The 21,641-nt window shown below is 59.4% G+C and overlaps 2 protein-coding genes across 3 annotated transcripts; both read right to left on the bottom strand.

The window, feature by feature from the left end:
- Positions 1-555: 555 nt before the first annotated feature.
- Positions 556-8,852, bottom strand: IRF8 (interferon regulatory factor 8). Its single transcript, XM_084533219.1, has 9 exons — positions 8,804-8,852; positions 6,566-6,740; positions 5,471-5,654; positions 4,505-4,593; positions 4,037-4,148; positions 3,654-3,701; positions 2,887-3,273; positions 2,504-2,616; positions 556-1,668 (listed from the first exon to the last, which is right to left on the bottom strand). Exons 2-9 carry the CDS (start codon positions 6,737-6,739, stop codon positions 1,486-1,488), a joined length of 1,290 nt encoding a protein of 429 aa, XP_084389345.1. The 5' UTR covers position 6,740; positions 8,804-8,852; the 3' UTR covers positions 556-1,485.
- A 949-nt stretch (positions 8,853-9,801) lies between these two features.
- Positions 9,802-20,877, bottom strand: LOC311443209 (dual specificity protein phosphatase 22-A-like). 2 transcript variants are annotated; one of them, XM_084533233.1, is made up of 8 exons: positions 20,685-20,877; positions 20,261-20,336; positions 19,395-19,428; positions 18,923-19,005; positions 16,540-16,589; positions 14,277-14,351; positions 13,629-13,800; positions 9,802-10,790 (listed from the first exon to the last, which is right to left on the bottom strand). In XM_084533233.1, the coding sequence occupies exons 2-8, from the start codon at positions 20,279-20,281 to the stop codon at positions 10,617-10,619; spliced, it is 609 nt and encodes a 202-aa protein (XP_084389359.1). In that variant the 5' UTR covers positions 20,282-20,336; positions 20,685-20,877; the 3' UTR covers positions 9,802-10,616. The 2 variants fall into 2 exon arrangements, with proteins under 2 accessions (XP_084389359.1, XP_084389358.1); XM_084533232.1 differs by lacking the exons at positions 9,802-10,790; positions 20,685-20,877 and having other exon boundaries at positions 12,630-13,800; positions 20,261-20,370.
- Positions 20,878-21,641: the final 764 nt, after the last annotated feature.

The following is a 21,641-nucleotide window of genomic DNA, read 5'->3' as shown; positions in this document are numbered from 1 at the left end:
AGACCAAACAAGGTCCAGTGCTTCTTGTGTTAGTGCCTAAAAAGCAGGCTTGTAAGAAAGGCAGGTGATGGTGCATACTCAGCCACCTTTCCGACAACGTGGACTTCATTGACGGACCCTTTCTGCCCCCAGACATCCACCACCACCCTCAAATAGACCAGATCCCTCATGAGAAAGGTGGATTGAGGGACACTGGGGAGGGTTCCTGCAGGCAATAAGGAGCAGGACCACAAGTGACCACCCCCTTCCCATCACCTCAGAGCATCAAGGGCCAGATCTGTGAGCACCCAGCTCAGTGCTGCAAAGATGGGCAGGGACACATCTTCATGCTCCCTTGAATGATGGCTCTACAAGTGGGGCCCCTTTCTTCCTTCCTTTATAAGGTTTTGGCTTGTTCCTCCCCTGCCCCACAGCTGAAGCTACAGAGCAGGAGGGAGGTGACAGAATGACAGACCCCACACCACAAGGAAGGTTTGGATGTCTCCAATTTGTTCTTGCCCATCAGAGATTTGCCACCCCACTCATTGCAACAGCCAAAACACGTCACAAGAGAAATACAAAATATAGCACTTTAATCGCAGGCAGATAAAATTACAAAAACATTTCACAAAAGTTTAGGCATAAAATAAATACGCAGCCTCGTAGCACATACACATGCACGGTCCTGGTTTGCAGCAGCTGCAAGGCACAAGCCCCGTGCCCAAGCAGCTCCCCGGCGCTGGGCACACAAAGCGTGTTAATGAGGATTTCCACATGGATGCTGCTGCCTGGTCACACTTGGGAGAGACCGACACGTGCACTGGGGAGGGTGAAGCCAACCTACGAACACTATGCTGCAATCTTTAAAATAAAAAGACTGGTATAAACTCCCATCTTTGGTTAGGAAAATTAAGGATTTCTACATTCTTATATTCAACATTTACATATATAATCTCTGCATTGCTTTCCAAATCTCAAAAATACTTCAATATTACAGATAAAAATATAAACCTCATGGCAAAAACAAACAAGAATTTGAGGTACACCTCAGAAGGCATACCATACCACAGCCTTCAGCAGGACTGCAAACACTTTGGCAGAGGCAGGGAGGGGTTGATTTTGGGGAAGAACTTACTACATTTGAGAATTTTAAGGCTTTTCCAAGAGTTTTCTCCTTCCAAAACGCTATACTGTGCAAGGTCCAGGTGGCAGATGGCTGGGGCAGGTTGTTAGAGCTGTGAGCTCCAGGTCTGCTAGCTGCAGTGACACAGGGACTGTCACATCTGGTACAAAAGCTTTTGTGATCAGTGAAGAGCCCCCAGCACCACCGCTGGGCATTCAGCTGAGTTTCTCCTGGCAATTTTTACCGCTCTGCTTACACAGACTCCGGACTGAGAACAGCAAAGAACACGAACCAACATGCCAAAAAAAGGGGAATTGGGGGCAGTAATGGGACCAAACCGGCCTGGAGCGACCCAGACCACTGACACCGGCGGAGGAGGCGGCTCACGCGGCGATCTGCTGGTTTTCTCTGAAGAGGGGCCGCTGGTGGGGGCCGCAGATGTCCTGGAAGATCCTGTACACCTGCTCATGCTGCGTCTCGTTGGCCGCGGGGACCAGCGGGCTGCTGCTGCTGCTGTAGGCCTTCTCCGCGTCCTCCACCACCTGCCTGAGGAACAGCTGCTCCACCTAGGCCAGAAGGGAGCCGTGAGGAGGATGGAGGAAGAGGAACCTCCCTGGAGGCGTCCTGCTGCCACCCACCGCGGTGACAGCACAGAGCGGAGGAGCTGTGGCCACGTCCAACCAGGCCCGAATTCCACAAGCCACCTCATCCTAAGCACCCCTAGCACATGTCACTGGTGGTCCTCTATAATGGGGGAGGATAAATGGGCTGGGTGACATCCCCACACACACTGCCTCAGGTGTGTGCGCTACACAAGAGGTCAGAAAGTTGGGCATAGAGGAGCAGGGCTGAGTCCTGAGCTTACAAATCCCCTCCAGGGCCTCGCAGACACTCAGTGGGGTCTCTGCTTGCTGCAGTGCCCACCCCACACCCTCCATGCCCCGGTCTCGTGTCCTTGGTGCAAGCACCTTGAAGGCCTGAGGGGTGCTGTGCTGGGTGTGGATGCCAGAAATACCCCGGGAATTGCCTCTGGGCTCCTAGCCCTACTTCAACTACTTCAAGTGAAGTGTGTATCACTTAATACAGCCACTCCAGGGATTTATTTCCCCACAGGAGAGAGCAGAGATCCCAACACCAAGAGGCAGTAGCAGGAAGAAGCAGCAGAGCAAAGAAAAGAAACAGAAAAGTGGCAGAAAACAGCTTTTCTAAGCCACTAGGAGATCTATGAGGTGCGTGCTATGTGGAGGCTGTGCTTGCAGATGGGATCTAGCCAGATTAAGGGGTCCAACAAGCAATATTTGTGCCTCCCAGGGATGGAAGCTAGAGCCTTACAGGAGAAAGCAAGGAGGAAAAATTCAGTGCCAGGGTCAGGAGCAGGGCTTGGATGGGCAGCCACCATACCTGGACAAGGATGAGCTTACACCTCAGCGTGGGATCAGGGAACTCCTCTCCGAAGCACAGCGTGACCCTGCTGTCCGGGTAGCGGCCCTGGTTGTTGTAGTACTGCTGCAGGTCTGCCGGGACAGGAGCACGGTCAGACACCGCGAGCCTGGGGACCTCGCACCCTGCCCCAGCACAACACTGAGGGCCTGCTCAAGAGCAGCCAGGTGTTTGCTACACACCACCACAATTAATTATTCCTTCCCAGACCCTATATGATCGGTTAGTAACTCAGACCACTCGGTGATGGCCAGTCATAACCCCAAAGTGCTCCAAAAGGAAAGACCACCTGAGAAAAACAACCCCTAGAGAAGTTGAAGATGGAAGGGAACGCTCCTACAAACCTCTGAAGAACAAGTTGGTGTCAAAAATCTTCACCACCTCGTCCCGGTCCAGTTTGTTGGGCCTGTCCTTGTACAGCATGGTGTTGCCGCTCCAGAAGACCCTGCCCTGGCACAGCCTCTTGATGAAGATGCCCTGCTTGTTGCTGTGCAGCAGGACCCCCCGCTCCAGGTGCCCGAAGAGCTTCTTGGTGATCTGCTTCTGGCGGTCATTCTGGATGGCCTCGGCCGAGGGGAACCTCACGTGCTCCAGGGCATCGGGGGCGTAGAGCTTCTCACTGGGGCCCGAGGGCTGACTGAGCGAGATCCTGCAGCCCTCAGGGTACGAGGTGGTGATGTGGCCCACCAGCTTCCCTCCGTAGAAGAAGTTGATCACCATCTGGGAGTAGCCTGGAGGGGAAGGGCGGGCACGCAGCCCGTCAGGAGGAGCGGCCAAACCCTCCCTGCTCTCTGCTGCAGGGCCCAAATCCCCAGGGAGCGGCAAGAATTCCCCTGGGAGAGTCTGGAGGAGACCTCTTATTTGTTGGAGGACACCTCCAGCACTCAGCCTGGAAGCAGGCGAGAGCTCCAGTTCCCAAACCCTTTTATCCCACTGCAGGGGATAATGTCATGCTTAGCATGCTGACCCTGCAGGACACTCCAGCAATGCAGGGAGTATCACCAGACCAGCCTTGTGCCATGGCACACACATACATGAGCAAGACCAAGCCCCAAAGAGGAGCGTGATGGCCAGAGCCCAGAAACACGCAGGGGAATGGGAGCTGCCTCACCTGAATGCTGCTGCTCGTAGCCAGTGTACCCGTTCATCAGGGGCAGAGCTGTGGGCAGAGAGAGCAGAGATGTCAGAAATGCCCAGCTCCTTCCAGGAGCTCCATCCTTTCCCAAACCCCAATCCCCAGCTGCCACCCCCAAGCTTTCCCCTCCCAACAAGCCAGAAAAGACTCCAAAAACACTGAACTTAAAATCGTGCAGGGAATGCTGCACTGTTGGGTGCCACAGCAGTGCTCCCAGTTAGCACTTCCAGCATTTTTAAGGAACACATTCATGAAACAAGTGGTGCCCCGGGGGAGCCTGCACCACCCCTCGCTGCAGTCACCGCCCTGGACAAAGAGCTGGGTCCCATTAAACGCCCCCAGTGCCACCAGCTACTTACTGGGGTTGGGCTGCTGCACCCACCAGTCTGGGATCGGCGGGTTTCTGCAGGTCTCCTGGGGGGGCGAGGGGCTTCTCTTGATGATGCCCAGGTACTCGTCCACGCAGGGGGGCTGGCAGAGGATAGGAAACCCATCAGATCAACCAGGGACGGGATCCCAGCACCCAATGCTGGATCCCACCCAAAGAGGCAAAGCAAGGACGCAGAGAGACTCGTGAACGCTTTTTGGGTAGGAATAGAGCAGGATTCCCCAGGCTGTACACCCAAACAATACCCTGAGAGTCTCTGAGAAGGGGAACAGAGGCACGAGAAGCCCGCAGCCCCCAGCGAGTGTCCGCACAACCCAACTGCACGCGGAAAACACGCGCTGAGACCTCGGACAAATGAGCACAGCCACGAGAACACACGCCAAGCTCCCAAAATCTTCGGATGTTTAACCTCAGACCCGTCCCCGTGCTCAGGGCTCACCTCCTTCATGAGGTCATCGATGGCAGAGGGGCTGCAGTCCATGTCCATGACATCGGCCAGGCCGCTCCCGGTCACGACACCGCTTTTGCCTGTGGAGAAGGGCAGGGCTGCAGGCAGGGCACCCACCCGCAGCTCGCCACACCACCAGCTTTTGGAAACCCTTCACCCCGCGAAAGTTACGAAACCGAGAACCGCAGCGACCCAGCGCACCCCCAGCAGCTGCGTTTCGGGGCCAAAAACCAGCTCATGACAAACAGCACCGGCACACGGCGACTACAAGCGAGGCCAAGCAAATTCGGCTGGGAGCTCGAGCACAGGAGAGGGGGTTTTTGGAGCACCCCAGAGACCGGGGCTGCTGCTGCTGCTTCTCTTTTTTCCCCCCCAAGCCCCGCTGCCGGTGGGAACCTGCAGCACCATTTGCATACGGGCCCCGTGTGAACACGAAGGAGAGGAGATGCTAGAGGCAGGCTTCCTGCAAGATGATTTTTTTTTTTCTTAAGTGAAAACTTGCAAGAAAAAAGGAAAAGCGCACGCACGCCTGACCACAAGCAGAGATGTGCTTAGCGTGACCTGCGCCTCACCAGCGACTGCTCTGCTGAGCTGCTGTTACTCTCAGCAGTGCCAAGAAAAGGGATTTAGTTAGCTCCCTGCCAGGGTGGGGGGCAGGAGGACAAAGGGTTGTGGGCTCAAGCATCCCCCAGAGCAGAAAAAGGATTCAGGTTTGTCCCTAGAGTGTCACAGCCTGGCAGCTCACGCGATGCTCCAGTTATTCCCTGTTTTCTAAGCAAGGGGAAATCCCACCCTCGCTCCCTGCCAGCCCAGCAGCTCCTTCCCCACCTCCCAGCCCCAAAAAAGGACACGGGGCACGTCCCCAAGTTATGGGGTCAGCCCCACAAGCACCGCTCAGATGTAGGTCAGCCCCAGCCAGGGCTGCCCCTGGCCCCGTGCCCTCCTCAGGGCACTCACATTTCTGCTCCTCCTCCGGGACGATCCTATAAACCTTGTAGGGCTCGGAGATGTCCAGCTGGGACCTGTCCGTCACCTCCTCGAAGTCGGGGCTCTTGTTCAAGGCGCAGCGCAGCCGCGTCTTCCAGGTGGCCGGCTCCGCTTTGTCGCCTTCTTTGAACTTTCCTTTGAAAACAGCCCAAGCCTAAAAAACAGCAAAAATAGAAAAATAACCCTCCGTGCAAGCTCTGCAAACCCTCTTGGTCCAAGGGGTGAATGCGCTGGGGCTGCAGCGAGCATTTTGTTGGGGCTGCAGCCTGGCTCAGGCACATCTGTTGGTGGGAAATGCACCTCACATGGATGTAAAAACCCCAAAAAACTTCAATACTGTCATGCTCCCCGTCTGTGCCAGCCACACACCAAGCTACAGGCCCCAGATTTGGCCCCACACCCTTTACACCCAGCTTCAGAGCCAAGATTGAAGCGTGCAACTTCGCCTCTGTGCTGACCGATGCGAGGATGCGCATCCAAACTTGTGATATTCTTAATAATACCCAAACCCACAGCAAAATAACCCATTTCCAGCTGCTGGCTAATACCTGACAGCTGGTTTCTTTTGAAGATCAGGACGCCAGCTGTGCTTTCATGAGAGGTGGGAGAGCTCATTTTACTACTGGAGATGATGAAATATTATCTATTAAAGCACACAAATATGTACAGAGCTACCTATATTGATTTTTTTTTCCCCATACTCTATTTTTTCAGGTGGCTGAATTCAGCACAGCCCCGCCAGCCTCATATCCCACTGCTCCTGCGCTTGGCACTGAGGGTGGTGCCCCAAAAGACAACTCGTCAGGACAGATACAGCAACGGATGGAAATGGGGACAGAAGGATGGGAATTCCTGGGGAAGACCCTGACTTTCTCAGTCCATTTTAGTTCAAGACCGAATTCTCCAGTTTTGCCGGAGAGGAGGAACTTCACATTTTGGGGAAAAAGACGGGATTTCCTTCCTTCTTTCCCTCAAAGGCTTTTTTTTTTTTTTTTTTTTTTAAAAAAAAAAGTCAATCCAGTCTTTTCAGAAGGAAGCCGGTGAGAAGCTTGGGGCAGGCCCTACCTTGAAGATGGAGGCATCCACCTCCTGGTTGTAGTCCTGCTTCCCGGCGTGCTTCCAGGGGATGCGGAACATGCTCTTCTCCTCGCTCTCCCAGATGAGCCCCGGGTAGAGATCGCTGTCGATCTGCTCGATCAGCCACTGCCGCAGCCGCCGGCCGCCGTTACGGTCGCACATCCTGGGCGAGAGGTGGGAGCCCCGTCAGAGGGGGGGAAAAACGTCTGGCTGTCCATCCCAGGGGGACATCTGTCCGTCCGTCCCGCAAGCGCAGCCTCCCTGCACCCCCCTGCCAGCTCGAGCAGCAGCTGGGCTCTCAGACAGGTCTTAATTGCTGCATTTAATTAGGACGAGCAGTCCCGCACCTGAGCGGCGATAACCCTGGAGAGCCAGGGGGCTGCGATATTTCCAAGCAGGGAAATGAAAAGGAAAAAGGCAATTGGGGTTACAGCAGCCCCACTGCGCTCCCACGGCTGGAACAGCACTGCCTGCGGGGACACAGCTCCCAGCAGCTCCCCTGTGCCTGTCTGTACCTAAAACCTCTCTTTTTGTGATGGAAAAGAGGCGATTTTAGAGGAATTCTCCTCGATTTGCTCCAAACCCTTCCTCCAGCTTCCAAGCAAAGCCCTGAGCACAGCACCGTAACTCCCCTTTTTGGCTACAGATGGGTCACATCCGAACCCCACAGCTGGGAATTCAAGCCCTGGGCTGTGCCACCACCTAACCGAGGGACACCGCACAGGCTGGCAGCCCTCTCCGCCATAACGAGGGGCAAAAAAATTAAAATAAAAGTGAGACTGAAGGCATCAGCCAGCGTGAGAACAGCCCCGCTGGCTGGGGACCGGCCACAGGCGCAGGTAGCAGCCGGGGTCACCGCAGGGAGCGGGGCTGTGCGACCACATCCTCTCGCAGCCAGGACCAGCGGCCGTGCTGACGGACCCGGGGGGGGTGAAGTGGCCTCGCTTCGGGTCAGCCTCGCTGCTCTCGGCTCCTTTTTAGCAGAAAAAACCTGGCCCAGCACCCGTGAGAAAGCTCCAGCAGCCCAGCGCCGGACCCGTCCTGTCCGGGTGGGTTTTGGGGGATAAGACCTGGGTGTTCCCAGCATGGGGACCCGGTCCCTGCTTCCCCAGGGGTTCACAGCAGCCGAATGCCACCACCTCCTGTCCCCTCTCCATCACAGCCACCCCACAAGGCACAGACACGCAGCGCAGCCCCTGCTCTTAGGGGGTCACAGCAGAGCCACGCACCCCAAAGCACCCTCAGGACCCCATCCCTGGGGGCACACACAGCCCCCCTCTGAGACGCTCGGTGACACAGGGCCCAAATTCAGCCCGTTTTCAAAAAACCCCACTCCCAGCACCAGCAGAGGCCAGGCTCTGCCTCCCCTCCACATGGGGCTGGGGCCACCAAACAGCCCCCACCCAAACCCTCCCCGTCCCAGAGCAACAGGGGCAGCGCTGCCCAGGACCTCGGAACTTCTCAGCATCAGGACTGCTGCCCGGCACCCTAAAACCTTATTTCCTGCACCCCCAGCACCCTAAAACCCCCATAACCCTATTTCCTGCACCCCCTTGTAGCCCTAAAACTCCCATCCCCACGCAGACCCATGACCCTAAAGGTCCCTTCCCTGTGCACCCCTGTGACACTGAACTCCCATCCCCTGCACTCCCCACAACCCTAAAGCTCACATTCCCCATAAGTCCCACGACCTTAAAGCTCCCATCCCCGAAGGCTCCCACCCCTGTACACCTCTAGAACCCTAAAATTCCCTTCTCCATGCACCCCCATGACCCCAGACCTTCCTTCTCCATGTACCCCCACAATCCTAAAACTCCCTTTCCCATACGCCCCCACAACCCTAAGACTCCACTCCTTTGCACCCCACGACCTTAAAAGCCCCATCCCCTACGACCCTAAGACTCCCTTCCCCATGCACCCCATGACCCTAAACCCTAAACCTTCCTTCCCCATACACCCCCGCGACCCTTAAACTCCTATCCCCATGCAACCCTAAAACTCCCTTTCCCGTGCACCCCTACAACCCTAAAACTCCAATCCCTTGCACCCCACGACCCTAAAACCCCCATCCCGGTGCAACCCCAAAACCCCCCATCCCCTTACACCCCCACTCCCCTAAAACCCCCATTTTTGTGCCACCCTACGAACCCCCTCCCCTCACCCCCCCACGCCCCAAAACCCCCGTTAAAGCCCCCAAACGGTCCCATAAACACCCCCGCCCCATACCTGCCGCCGCCCCGCTGCGCGCTATCCGCACCCGGGCGCGCCGGCGCGCCCTTATAGCCCCCCGCAGGGCGCGCCCGCCGCCTAGCCCCGCCCCTTCTCCTCTCAGCCAATGGGCGGCCGCGCTGCCTCGCCCCTCGCCCAATGGGGAGCCGCCCAGTGGGAGCGCGCGCGGGATCTCGCGCCGCTTTCTGTGAAGCGCGCGCCTTTCCGGGAAATCAGCGCGGCGCGGCGGGGCGGCGCCCGGGAGACGGAGCCGGGCTGTCGCGATCCCTGTCGCGACAGCGGGCGAAGTCGCGATAGCGGGCGAGGTCGCGATAGCGAGCGAAGTTGCGATCCCCGTCCCGATCCCGCTCGCTGTCGTGGAACTGCAGCCGCCGCCGGGGCTGCTGTCGTGGGTTATAAAGGGGGAAATGTGGCCGGGGTCACCAGGGTCAGGGGGCACCGGGGTCAGGGGGTTTGGGGTCAGCTGGGGGTTGGTGGTCGTGGCACGGCCCGGGTGCAGGAGATGCGATACCCCCCCCCCGCCGGGACAGCCCTGCTGCAGTTAATGGGGTTTCCCCCGCGGTTCCCAAAGCTCGGGGCGATTTTGGGGGAAATGCTGGGGTCCCGGGGTGTTTTTGGGGTGGGTGGGACTCACGGGGCGGGTGCTGGAGCGGCCGCACGCAGCGCCGGCTGGGAGGTTATCTCACCTCCTGCACCTCTAATCTCTGCTTATCTCACATCTCCGATGACTTCCTATTGACACCAGAAAGCGGCTTTCTTCTCGTTTTCCTGCGCCCCGGTTCCATTTTTCTGCTTCCTAAAATGACAGCTGAGGTGCTGGAGGCGATACCTGCAAGGTCTGCTCAGCTCCCCACCTGCCCCCCCCTACAAACCATGGCAGCTCTAGGGCACCAGGCAGCAAAGGAGCCCTGTCCTCGACGTGAAAAAATAGGGAAAAAAATCATAATTCTTCTCCCAGGACCCCGCGTGCTATGGCTGAGCAGCAGCTCTTCAAAATTTGGAATTTTTTTCTGGTGGTTTTCATGGAGAAAATGGAAATCAGGGCGCAGCGGCCGTGTCGATCCATCCCTGGCTTTAATCAGCCTCCCTTTTCGGACGAGCTTGGCAAGTTGTCCCCGACGTTGTCACCCTTGGAGACTCCAGTACCCAGAATTTGTCATTAAGGGAATTCCCGGAAATATTTGAAACGCTTTTTTTTTCTTTTTTTCTTTTTCTTTTTTTTTTTTTTTCACAGAACCGATTTTTTAAGAAGCTGAGCAAAGGAATTATAGAAAAAAAAATAAAATCCAGTGTTTAGGGCTGCTGGGACACAGAGCATCTGTGTCAATGGATGGATGGGGGGACGGCTGGAAATCCACAGCAAATAAAGGACCGGGTCCTCTTGGGGCGAAAAGGACCCTGGAAAGGGATTAATTCAGGGTGAACGGGAACAGTTTGGTTTGGGAATGATTTATTCCTCCTGTGCATTGGGACCGGTGGACACGAGGCCAAGTGGAGCAGCTCCAGCCCCGCACGGCCCCCCCGTGGGGCTGCTCCCCTGGCAAAAGCAGGCAGGGAGCCCACATTTTGGAAATGTGAATGCTTTTCCAGCACGGAGCCCGATGCAGTTCTCCCTATCCCCATGGGTTCAGCTCGGGGCGATGCCACCAATCCCTCAGGACGGAGCCAGCAGCCAAAGGGGGGGCTGCAAGTCCTGCTCCCCCCCGGCTCCAGCCCTCCAGCTGGGCTCACCGTGGCGCTGCGAGCCCCAAAAGGAGTGTCTGGAAAGGTGGATACCGAATTTTGCCAGCCCCAGGGCCGATGTTTGAGCTCAGCTGCTCATCCGTCGGCTTCGGCTGGGGGGCAGCGGAGGGGTGGGTGTCAGGGGGGCAGCCCAGGAGCTCTCCCTGTGCTCCCCCTGCTCTTGTAGGGCCAGCAGGCGCTGCAGCTCCTCCTGGTCCTTGAAGGGGTTCCTGCCGTAGTCCCGGCGGATCCAGGCGCGGTACTGCTGGGACAGAGCCAGGTGAGGGGTCAGGGTCACCAGGGGCTGTGCCGGACCCCCCCCGGTGTGGTGCAAAGCCCTAAATCAAGGCAGGGCATCCCAACCAGGACACGGGGTGGCCACAGACCCAGTCCCTGTTTGGCAGGAGCAGCCACACCATGCAGCGTCCACGCATCACATGAAACATGCGACCCCTACAGCCAACCCTACGGGAACACCAGCCAGCCCCTCGGAGCACCCCAGACCCACAGAGCTGGCAGCAGCCCCGTTTTTTCCCCCCGTGGTGCAGCCTCCAGCAGCTTCATTCACTTTCCCTTGCCAGGAAGCTGCTCAGCTCCTTGCGGGGCTGAGTTACCAGAAGCAAAGCGTCCCCACGCTTTCTCCCTGCTGGGACAGGCTGGCCTCGCGGCCCCAAACGCCGCGGGCAGGTCGGCTCTTGCAGGCTGAGCAGGGCTGTTTGCAGAGCGCTTTGCTCATCTCAGCCCTTCTCCCGTCCCCGCAGAGGCTGCGCTGGCGTCCAGGTGGCTTGGGGCCAGCTGGCACCCGGCGGAGATCCGGAGGCGGCTTCGGAGCAGGAGATGGCCCCGTGGAGAGGCTTCCCGACACCGCCGCGGCACGGAGCTGCGGGATCCCTGCCCAGAAGCGTGGGCAGGGGAGGGCAGCTCAGCTGGAGCCGCTGTGCCTGCCGCCCCGTGCCTGGGAACGGCTTCAGGGCATGGCAAAGGAGCGGGGACCCGGCCAGCAGGCACCCAGCCAGCAGGGCGCACGGGGAGGAGCGGCCAGAGAGGGCTGGTTTGTGCCCAGCGGTGCGAAACGCTCTGCAAAGCGCATGGAGCGAGCGGCCAGGGATGGGAAAGCTGCAGGGGGAAAAGGGTGGAGTGTCCGGCCCCCGGCAGCACCCATGGGTGCCGCCAGCAGGGCCGGCATTCAATAGCTGGGAGCACTGGGACAGGCGTCAGCTTCAGGGGGCTGTTAAAACATCCTTGTTTTTGGGGGCTGGCAGCTCCCACGTGCCCCGGCCTCGGTGCCTCCAGACGAGGTGCCCCCCAAACAGCTCCGGCTTCCTGGGATCAGGGGAAAGACAGGAGAAAGCCTGAGAGCAACCCCGGTGGCTTCGCCACTCCTACAGCTGGGGAAAATCAGCTCGGGCAGGGGGATTTCCAGTGGGAATGCCTGGAGTTCCCAAATCCACTCACCCCGCCGGCGGGACTCACCGGCAGCTGCGTGCCGGGGGCAGGAAGCCCCGGTGCTGCTCGGGGTGGGGGCCAGCGACAATTTCCTTGCTAAAAAACAGTGGCTGGGAGCCTCAGTGCTTCCCAGGGCGGATATCCCAGAGGCCGGACTGGATTCCTCCTCCTCCTGGCCAGTGCCTGGAGCTGCCTGCCCGCCCTACAACCACCGGGACAGCCGCTGGGTGCCCACGGGGATAGCGTGGTGCCTTGGTGCCTGTGGCACAGCGGTGAGGGGCACGCATCCACCAGGTGCTGGCTTTCAGCACCCATCCAGCACCGACCACAAACCCCAAACCCACCCTGCTCGGGGCCAGGAGCACCCAGCCCAGCTGGGAGGCAGCCCCATGGTGGCCCACGAGCACCTGGGGACACCCTGGGGCAGGGGGACAGCTCTGTGCCCTCTCTCCTATCCACACCGCTAAAATCCTGGCGCTTCCCTTTGCTGAAACCCAGCTGGGGCTGGGCAGTGCGAGAGTGCCCAGCCTCGGCCACCCCAGATGAAACCATTTTTTCAAAAAAAAATAAGATAAAATAAAAAAACAGGCAGCCCTTGCAAGGCAAATGCCATTTTTTAAACCCTGCGTCTCACCAACGCGCAGCCTGACGCAGCCGCCGGTGCTTCCCAGGAAGCGTTTGCAAAGCCCGCAGCAAAACTTCAAGTCAAAAAAAAAAACAAACCCGAAGAAAACGTGACCTCTAAGGGGAGGGGAAGGGCAAGGGGTGTTTGCTGAGGCCACCCAAAAGCTGGTGGGCAGGAGGAATAAGTGGCCAGGAGGAGCCCCCGGGGGCACGGCGAGCCCCGTGTCACAGCGGGCACTGGGACGTGGCCAGGGCAGGGTTGGGGATCGTTGGCCCGGCCGGGGGAAGCCCTGCAGGGAATCTCCAGCACCGGGGGTTTTGCAATGCCCTGGACCACTCTCCCCCCTTCCACGGGGCGTTTTTTTGCAAGGCGGTGACAGCCCCGCAGGGCCACGTCCCTCATGTGATAGCGCCAGGAAGGGGCTGACACTTGGGCCACTGTCACATGCTGTCCGGCCTGGGAGGAGGGGAGAGAAATCCCCTCCAGACGCTCCTCGTCCTCGTGTGGTGGCCCTGGGCTGCAGCAAATGGGGACATTGGGGTTTTGCCACCCTGTAGGGTGCTGCTGCGCTAAATCCCGATGATGTGCTTCGTTTGGGGTAGGAGAGAGAACTTTTTAACCATCCCTTTGACGTCTCCATCTCTCAGCTGCTTCGGAAAGCAGGGGGCAGGCTGTCAGAGGGTGCCCAGCCCCATCCCAGGACGCCCAAGGCACCCCAAGGCTTGCAGGAGCCTCCCCCCATCTCCTGCCCCCTGCCGTGTGCACCCCAGGTGCCAGCTCAGCGCCACCTCCACCGTGCCCTAGCAAAACCCTGAATAAAACAAGAGCACCGGGGCTTTCAGCAGCTTCTTCCAGCACGCTCACATAATGCCTGGGCGCTTTTTCATTTTGCATGCATGCAAAAACAAACCCCGCAGGTAATAAATAGCACGCAGGCAAAGCAGCCGCGGTTATTTGCAAAGCACACGAGGGGAGCTCCAGCTGCGGAGCCCGGCCTTTGGCACGAGGCTGGAGCGAGGGGGACCCCACCTCGTCCAGCAGGGTGCTCTCGTAGTCCCGCAGCTGCTGCTGGAAGCCAGGGTTGGGGCTGGCGTAGGAGCGGGCGGCCCTGGTGGCGGCCAGGCAGCGCTCCCAGCCCAGCTCGGTCACCGTCATCAGGTAAGCCACCAGCACCGTGGTGCTGCGCGAGACCCCGGCCAGGCTGCCAGGGGCGGTGGAGAGGTGTCAGGAGGAGGTGTCCCCACCACCACGGAAGCCCCACGATGAGGGATGCCCATGGGGTGGCTCCTCGCAGGGCCGGGGATGCTTGCCCGGCTGTGGGTAGGGGATGGAGGCGCACGGGCATGGTGGCACTGGAGGTGCCCGGGGCATCTGGTGGCCCCAGGCAGGCCACATCCCCGTGTCCCCTGCCCTGCCCATCTCTCTGGATGGAGATTTTGGGGCACGGACCGTCCCCAGCATTGCCCTTACACCGTTCCTCATCTCCTTTCCCTCCCCACCACGAGCGATGCTCCACACCCAGGATGCTTTTTGGGATCCCACCCCCCAACCTCCCGGCCCCACAACCCTTGCGCAGCCCCCGCGAGCACCGGGGACCCTCCCTCCCTCCTGCACCTCCCCCGGCAGAGACCCTTTTCCCCCAAAAGCGGGGCCTCGAGGCCGTTTGGAGGCTCTCACCAGTGGACGAGGCAGCCTCCCCCGTGGAGCCGGCACTCGTGGATGAACTTGATGCACTCCTTGAAATGCTGCATCCTGCGGGGAGAGAGGCAGCAGAGTGAGGCCAGCAGCAGCCACAGTCCTCCCCAGGATTTCCCTGGGGCCGGCGCAGGGTGGGAGCCACAGCAGGGTTCCCCCGCCAGAGGAAGGGACCGGACTTCAGCAGCCAGGAAGGAAAAGGCCTGAGAGGCTTTTTTGGGGGGATTTCCTGCTTCCCGAGGCACTGGGATGGAGCAGGGTGATGCCAGCAGCTCAGCCAGCCCGGGGAGGACCTGGTGGCTCTGCCTGCAGGGCCAAGTCCCCCCCTTGGCACCCATGGGACGCACACCCCAGCACTAAAACCACCCTGCAGGGGAGAGGCGCGTTCCTGAAACCTGCATTCCTGAAAGACCCAGAGATGGAAAACGGGTTAAAATCACTCTTTATACACGGATGAATTAGAGGCGGGTGCAATTCTCTGTCTCTGAGGACAGAGAGCACCTCGGACAGAGCCCACGGAGCTGCTGGTTGGGCTCCTGACACAAATCTGCAACAAATCCTGCTCGCACCAAGCCCCGGGGTCCCGGTCAGCCCCGTCGTGGGTGCTGGGTCCTGGACTTCCTCTGCTGCCTCCGCGTGACGGGGCCGGGGCAGCGCCCACGCAGCCTTCCTGCTTTCTCAGAAGCTCAGAGGCTCGCCTCTCGCCCCCGTGGCATCCTCCTGAGACCCCCTCGGAGCAAGGCAGAACCCACCCAAAAACTCCCCCCCTGCCTTCTGCCTGCCCGCCGGGGATGCTCGCGGCCCTTCCCTGGAAGCGCAGGGCTCGGGTGCCTTCTAAGAAGCCAACCCAGGACATACCCAAAAATAGCAGGGGTTTCTGCTGCCCGAGACCCAGCAGGAGGAGACCCGGGGGATTCTCTGAAGCTGTGGTTAGAAGAAAAATGTTTAATTTCTCGGCCCTGGAGGGAGGTGTCAAATCCACCGCTCGCTGTGGGCTATGGATGCGCCTCCCCCTGCACCCCCGCAGGCAGTGAAGCACCTCCTGGGGGGCTTTTCTTGGCCCAAAGCGTGTCCCTGGGGGGTTCTCCTCATCCTATTCATCCTCACAGAGCAGCCAGGGCGTGCCAGCACCGCCTGCTCAACCCACACAGCCCCAAATCCCAGTCCTCCTCTTCATCCCTTGGCTGGGACCCGCCTGGTGCTGGGCACACCCTCCCCGCACTCAGCCACCCCCTCCCACCCTCACCACCCTCTCCTGGGGGGGGGGGCGGCTCTTCCCAAACTGGTCCCCCAGCTGAGAGCTCCCACTGGTCCCACAGCCCACGGGACTGGGAAGGCCGAGCCCCGAGTCACGAGCAGCTGCCCCGCAGGCCGCCAGGCTCCCCGGGGTTGTGAAACCCCCGGCGCAAAGCGAGGAGCAGAAAATAGTTCCCTGAATAAGCCTTCCTTCCGGCCCCTGGCCTCGTCCCCTTTCAGGAGACACGCCGCAAATGTGAAGCGAGGAGAGGGGAAAAAAATAAAAAAAATAAAATAAAATAACCCCAGCCCCCGTGTTCTTGCTGAGGCAGGGCTTTCTTGTAAAGCTTCTCTTTCTGCTCAGCGGCAGCGTGAGCAAGCAGAATCCTGCACGCGGCACTGGGAAAGCAGCACCTCCACGAACGGGGCCACGGCACGGGGACCTTTTGGCCTTTTAGGGTTGGGTTGGTAAGAAAAAATCCCCCAAATCGCCCGTTTTCTGGTTGCAGCGGGTGGTTCTCAGGTGCCCGTTGCCCCAAGCGGGCAGCACGCAGTGCCTGCAGCCAGCACGGCCCCAGCGTCTCCGCTTCTTGAGATCATCCTTAAAGGAGTTATGTGTTGGATGGGGGAAATACTCATTTTAATCAAAATTTCATTTCTCTCCCAAGGAAAATACCTGGGAGAGCGACACAAGTCACTGTGTAATTGATACGAATCGTTGCCTTTCCACGCCAGCGAAGCATGCTCCAATTTCAAGCCCCACCTAACAAAATAATTCTGATTTTTGATGGAAAATTAACTGTACTGTGAACACTCTGAGACTCAGATTCAGCCCCTACACACACCACTCAGTGCCTGAGAACGAGCTGTGGCTTTCACCAGGCTGAGCACCAGCAAAATGCTGGCAGTGTGACCGACCCAAGCACACACAGTGCAGAATTTGGGCTTTTATTGACCAACAGCTCCCAAAACGCCACCCTGGGAGGCAAAGGGGGTGCCGGGGACTTACAGGTTCTGGCTGGATGAATCCGAGGCCGAGATGCAGAGGTAGGTCATGTCCTGCAATGAAAAGGCAGTGAGGGCAATAAAACCCCGTGGAGAGCCACAACCTCGTCCATTTTCTCTTTTCTTTTTTTTACGTGAGGCTTGGAGTAGGTGCCTCTAGGGGTAAAACCGCTTAAAATGGGATTTTCAAGAGGCAGGATTTTTCAGAGGCAGGATTTCCCCAGCTCTTCCCCGTAATTTCAGGTAGGAACCAGGCCGGACCCAGCCACATTTCAGAGGCACCCAAGGGTGCTGCAGCGATGCCCTGGAGCCTCCCCAGGTCCCAGCCCTGTCCCTGTCCCCTCTCCGGCGGCTGCTAAGCCCCGGCAGGACAACGTGTGCGAGCACGCACTCATGAGGTCACCCTCATCAATGAGTTATTTCCTCCTGGTCCCTTTTAATACACCATAAATCACCCCGCCGCACGTCGCTGGAGGTCAGCTTGCTTGAAAACGTCGCTTCCTTGATCCTGTTCTGAGCTAAAATTAGCCCCTTTTCATCTGAGTTTTGCTTTTTTTAATTTTTTTTTAATTTTTCTTAGCAAAACGGGTGGGAATCCTGCCAGATGGGGCTGGCACAGCCGAGCACCAGCACGCCAGGGGTTGCCCCATCCCCATCCTCGTGTCGCCGCGACCCGAGGCCGCCCTCGCTTCCCCCCAGCCCAGGCCAAAGGAGAAGGCTGGAAAAAAGCTGATTACCCAAGGGAATTAGCAAAGGGAAGGAGAGAAAGGTAGAACGGGACAGGCACGGCCATGGTGGGGACATTCCCAGGCTGGAAAGACCCACGTTGTGAGGAGAAGCATGCGGGGGCTTTTCCGAGCATCCCCCCTCCATCCCAACACCCTCCCTGCGCTCACCCCTGTGGGATGAAGCCGAGGGGCCACCCGTGTGCCCGGCCCTTCCCCGTGGCGTGCCAGCTGGGTTCCTCATCCCCTGGCAAACCACGGCTCTCCGGCACACAGGGGAAGGAGAAAAGGAGCCGTGGTGCAGCTGGCAGCAGATTTCACGGGATGAGCCACCACGGGCTGCGGCTTCCCGGCACCTGAGGAGGTGAGGAAAGCCACCGCACCAGGAAAGCCACCGTGCTGGTGAAAGCCACTTTGCCAAGCCACACAGGCAGAGCCCACCAGGGCTCCCAGCAGCTTTCCCCTTTCCCCACGGCCCCCCAGGTGCCCCCCATCCATCCCGGCACGGGGAGGGGAGCCGTGCTGCATGCCTGGGAACAGCGCTGGGGTTTGCGGTCCCCGGCCGGGGGCCGTGATTGACACATTGCTCAACCCACCATGCTTTTCCTGTTCCCCTTTCCTCCAGCCCCGCTGCCCGTGCGGTTTGCTGCCCGCCTGGCCGTGCCCGGAGCCCCAGCAGCTCCAGCTGCACCGCCCGACCCCGAGCCGGCCGTTCCCCTGCCCCCCGTTTGGTGCATCTTCCTTCTCCTCTCCCCATTACCCAACGCCTCGAGGGGTTGTTTCGAGCTGGGGCTGCCTGGCAGAGACGGGCAGCACTCGCCCTCGGTGGTCCCAACAGAGTGGGGGCCCAGGAGAGCGGGATCCCAGCCGTCCCCGTTGCCTGCTGTAGGATTTCGGGGCCAGGACGGAGCTCAGCTCCAGCTGCACACTGTGCAGATCCACACCAAGAAGAGCAACAAAGCCCCCAAGATCTCTCATCCTCGTGTGTGCACCAGCTCACCCACACGCACAGCCCCGGCCGAGCACCCCACACCCACCCCACATCCCCCTCTGCCTCAGTTTCCCCTCTCAGACCCTTTCACCTGCCCTGCCTGCAGGACCACAGTGGGTGGAGGCACCCAGGGGTGCCACCAGGACCTCGGGGACAGGACTGCCACCGCTGTGCTTTTAGGGATCCTCATTTCTCAGCCCCAAACCCGACCCCAGAAGCACAGCAGCACCAAAAATGAATGCATGAGGTGGGAGCCCAGGATCGAGGGGGGTCCCCACGGGCTGCACAGGCTGCCCCGGGGCAGGGGGGAGCACAACAAGCCCCGGGGGTTCCCCAAAATCCCCATCCTGCGCGGCCGGGGCTGGAGGCGGCCCCGGCGCTGCCGTGCGCGGGGCACCGCTGCCCTCTCGTGGCCCCTGCCCACGGCAGCACCACGGGGCCGGGCACCCCCGGCCTCCAGCTGGATTTTTTTCCCCAAAATCCTGCCAGGAAGCAGCCGTGGTCCTCAGCTCCCCCGCTCCCAGCGCTGGGCGCAATTTGGCACCGCTCGGTGCCAAGGCAGCGTCTCCATCCCCTCGCCGTGCAGCAGGAGGTGGGCACGCGTCCCCTTGGCACCAGCTGGCACCGCGTCCCGGCCTCGCCACGCAGCCCCCCCGAGCCCCCAGACTCACCTCCAGCACCGGCTTGGCTCCGGTGTGCACGGAGAGGACGTGTGTCACCCCGTGCCTCCGCAGGCTGGCCGCGTCCTCCGAGTCTGGAAGCAGGAGAGGGGTGTGAGAGGTGGCACTCCCGAGCCCTCACCACAGCCCACAGCCATCGTTCTCATCCCCGGGTGATGCATGGAGGCCAGGCGTGGGTGAAAAATACCCAAAATGGGTGGCACAGAGCTCCCAGGATGGCCCTAACCCTGGAGCGGGATGGAACCCAAGCCAGGTGTCAGCCCCGCTGTAAATATTGTCCTGGCAAAACCCTCTCTGGGGGTTGGAACTGAACGATTTTTAAGGTCTTTTCCAAGCCAAGCCATTTAAAACACAGGGGAGGCTTCCAGCCAGTGGGGTCCTCATCGCTCGGCTGTGGGGACCCCACGGGTGTCCCCTTCCCATGCCCCGGGGGCAGCTGGCGCTCGGGGGGCTGCGCACTCACCACGGATGTTCCCCAGGTAGAGACCCGTCACCACCTGCGAGGAGACAGAGGGGACAAGAAACAGAGCTGGCCCTCCATGTGCCACACCGTATTTTTGCTTCCTGAGGCCCAAAACCCCAAATGCTCGTCCCAAACCAGCTCCAGCAAGGACCCCATCACCCCGGGAGCGGGCTGTGGTTCGCTTTTCTATGGCAACCTCTTCCTGCAAACGGTTCCAAAGGTTGCCTCCGCCAGCTGGGGACAGATGGGCAAAAGCACGGGCTATTTGTGGTTATTTTCTGGCCGAGATGTTGCAGTAAGTGCCTTTGGGTACGCTGATTTTGTCTCCAGCTCTCTGCCACGGTTTACAAATTACATTTATCCCGCGTGCTGCAGCGCTGCTGTCCCAGAGTTTAATTTTATACCAGGCGAGGCACATCGTGAGCAGCTATTTAAGGGCACAAACAGAAATTGATCCTCTCCACCGGCCCTGAGCACCAAGCACCAGCTGAAACCCCCCTTTGCCCATTCACAGCACCCTGCAGCCGGGCACGGATACGTCCAGGAGGTGACCAGGGGAGGAATATTCCCCCTGCACACCCCCTGGGACCCCCGGCAGCCCCAAGGATTTTAATGCCGTGGAGTTCCCACCCGCAGGACGAGCATCAAAGCCAGCTGCTGCTTTTTAGGCACCCCGAGGCACCGAGCTCACCGCTGGGATATAAAACAGGGTCGGTGCTTTAAAGAGGGTGGGGAGAATTCCCTTTAAGTGCTTGAAGCTTTAAGGGGGGTGAGAAAGGGAAGGTGGAAATGGATGTGTTTAGGGCACCACGGTGGCATCCCCCGATAAAGCAGAAGGGCCCAGTACCTCCCAGTCCCCCCAGTACCTTGCTCATCCCGCTCCCCATGGTTTTTCTCTCCCCGGGTTCAGGACTCGGGCGGCCTCTCGGTATCCAGGGCTATCTGCAAATAAACACCCCAAAATCCCAGGTGAGGGGAGCACGGGGAGCCCCACTGAGAGCTGCTCCAGCTCCTCGCCACCACACTGCTGGGCAAAGGGATCGGGGCCAGCGGCTGCTGTAGGGCAGGGGAGGACAAAATAAGGACCCGGGGCCGTGGCGAGGCTCAGGTTTCCCTTCCGGACTCCCCGGCTCGCCAGGGCTTTTGCAGAGGCTCGGTGTTTTGGGGAGAGGGAAGAAGAGGACGCCTGGGATGCTGCGAGCTGGTGCAAGCGGTGAGTGACTCTCCCAGTCAGGCTAATTCCTCCCAGTCGCAGGAATGGGAATAAAAATTGCAGAATGAGGCACTTACCTCAACAAAACAGAGCGTGGCAGGCTGCTGGAGCAGCAGCAGGGACGAGCCCATCTCCCCCTCCTTGCAGCAAGGGAGGTGGGGAGAGCTGTAGAGCTCGTAACCCCAGCACACGCTTCCAAACATCACTCCTCAACGATTTATCCAGCAGCCCAGCCTCCCAGATCGATGCTGTTGGCCTGTCAGAGGCTATATAAAGAAGGGAAAAAAATAATAGAAAAAAAAAAGGAAAGGAAAGAAGCAAAGTGCTCACAGAGCAAAACCCCTGCGGTCACCGTAGGTCCTGCTGAATGCCCCCTCCTCCAGAGCCAGCCCCTCGGGCCAGCAGAGGCGTTGGAGATCCTCAAACTGCCCCCACAGCAGCTGAAGGGGTGGAAACCCATTCAGCCCGGTGACCAGGACCCGAGGAGATGGAAGCCAGGGCTCCTTTTAATGGCTTTGATCTCTGGAGGTGGCTTTAAAGCCAAATGCAGGAGCCTGCCTGCAGGAAGCCAGGCCACGCGTTGGTGGGGAGCCCCAGGGGGAGAGATTCTATGATTCTGTGAAATTTGGCAGCCCCAGGCAGAGCAGAGGCGCCAGGCTTCATGGCTCAGGCCCTGAAAACACCAAGCTGTGCCTGAGCTCTCGAGCAGGGCTCGCTCTGCGTTCAGTAAAAGGCCTGGGCTGCTCCCACAAAGGGTGGCGTTTGTGTCCCTGCCCTCAGCCGCAGCTGGAAAAGTGGTGGAGAAAAAAACAACACAGAACCGGGCTCCCTTCGCAGGGAGAAGTGGAATATCCCCACCACGTGCCCTGCTCTGATCCACCCCGCTGCCTCGCGGAGCTCTGCCGAGCTATTTTTGGGGCTGTTATGGGACACGGAGCTGGGATCCATTTGCCTTACACGTAGCTCGGGCCTCTGCAGCGCGACTCCTGGCTGGATCCCAGAATCATGCCCTTAAAGAGGTGAGGGAAAAGGCA

This window comes from Aythya ferina, assembly GCF_964211825.1.
Source record: "Aythya ferina genome assembly, chromosome: 12".
In the NCBI taxonomy this organism is placed as follows: Eukaryota; Metazoa; Chordata; class Aves; order Anseriformes; family Anatidae; genus Aythya; species Aythya ferina.
The sequence above is the reverse complement of the archived record's forward strand: the minus strand, read 5'-3'. Positions and strand labels throughout refer to the sequence as shown.

What these genes read in the sequence shown, in the direction of transcription:
- LOC311443209 (XM_084533232.1), bottom strand. Translation starts at nt 20,281, where the DNA reads ATGGGGAGCGGGATGAGCAAG. An exon ending in GATTCATCCAGCCAGAACCT is followed by an intron (nt 14,352 to 16,539) that starts GTAAGTCCCCGG and finishes CTCTCCCCGCAG; the next exon opens with GATGCAGCATTTCAAGGAGT. An exon ending in GGAGGCTGCCTCGTCCACTG is followed by an intron (nt 13,801 to 14,276) that starts GTGAGAGCCTCC and finishes CGCCCCTGGCAG; the next exon opens with CCTGGCCGGGGTCTCGCGCA.
- IRF8 (XM_084533219.1), bottom strand. Translation starts at nt 6,739, where the DNA reads ATGTGCGACCGTAACGGCGGCCGGCGGCTGCGGCAGTGGCTGATCGAG. An exon ending in CCCGGAGGAGGAGCAGAAAT is followed by an intron (nt 4,594 to 5,470) that starts GTGAGTGCCCTG and finishes CCTTCTCCACAG; the next exon opens with GCAAAAGCGGTGTCGTGACC. An exon ending in CACCAACTTGTTCTTCAGAG is followed by an intron (nt 2,617 to 2,886) that starts GTTTGTAGGAGC and finishes CTGTCCCGGCAG; the next exon opens with ACCTGCAGCAGTACTACAAC.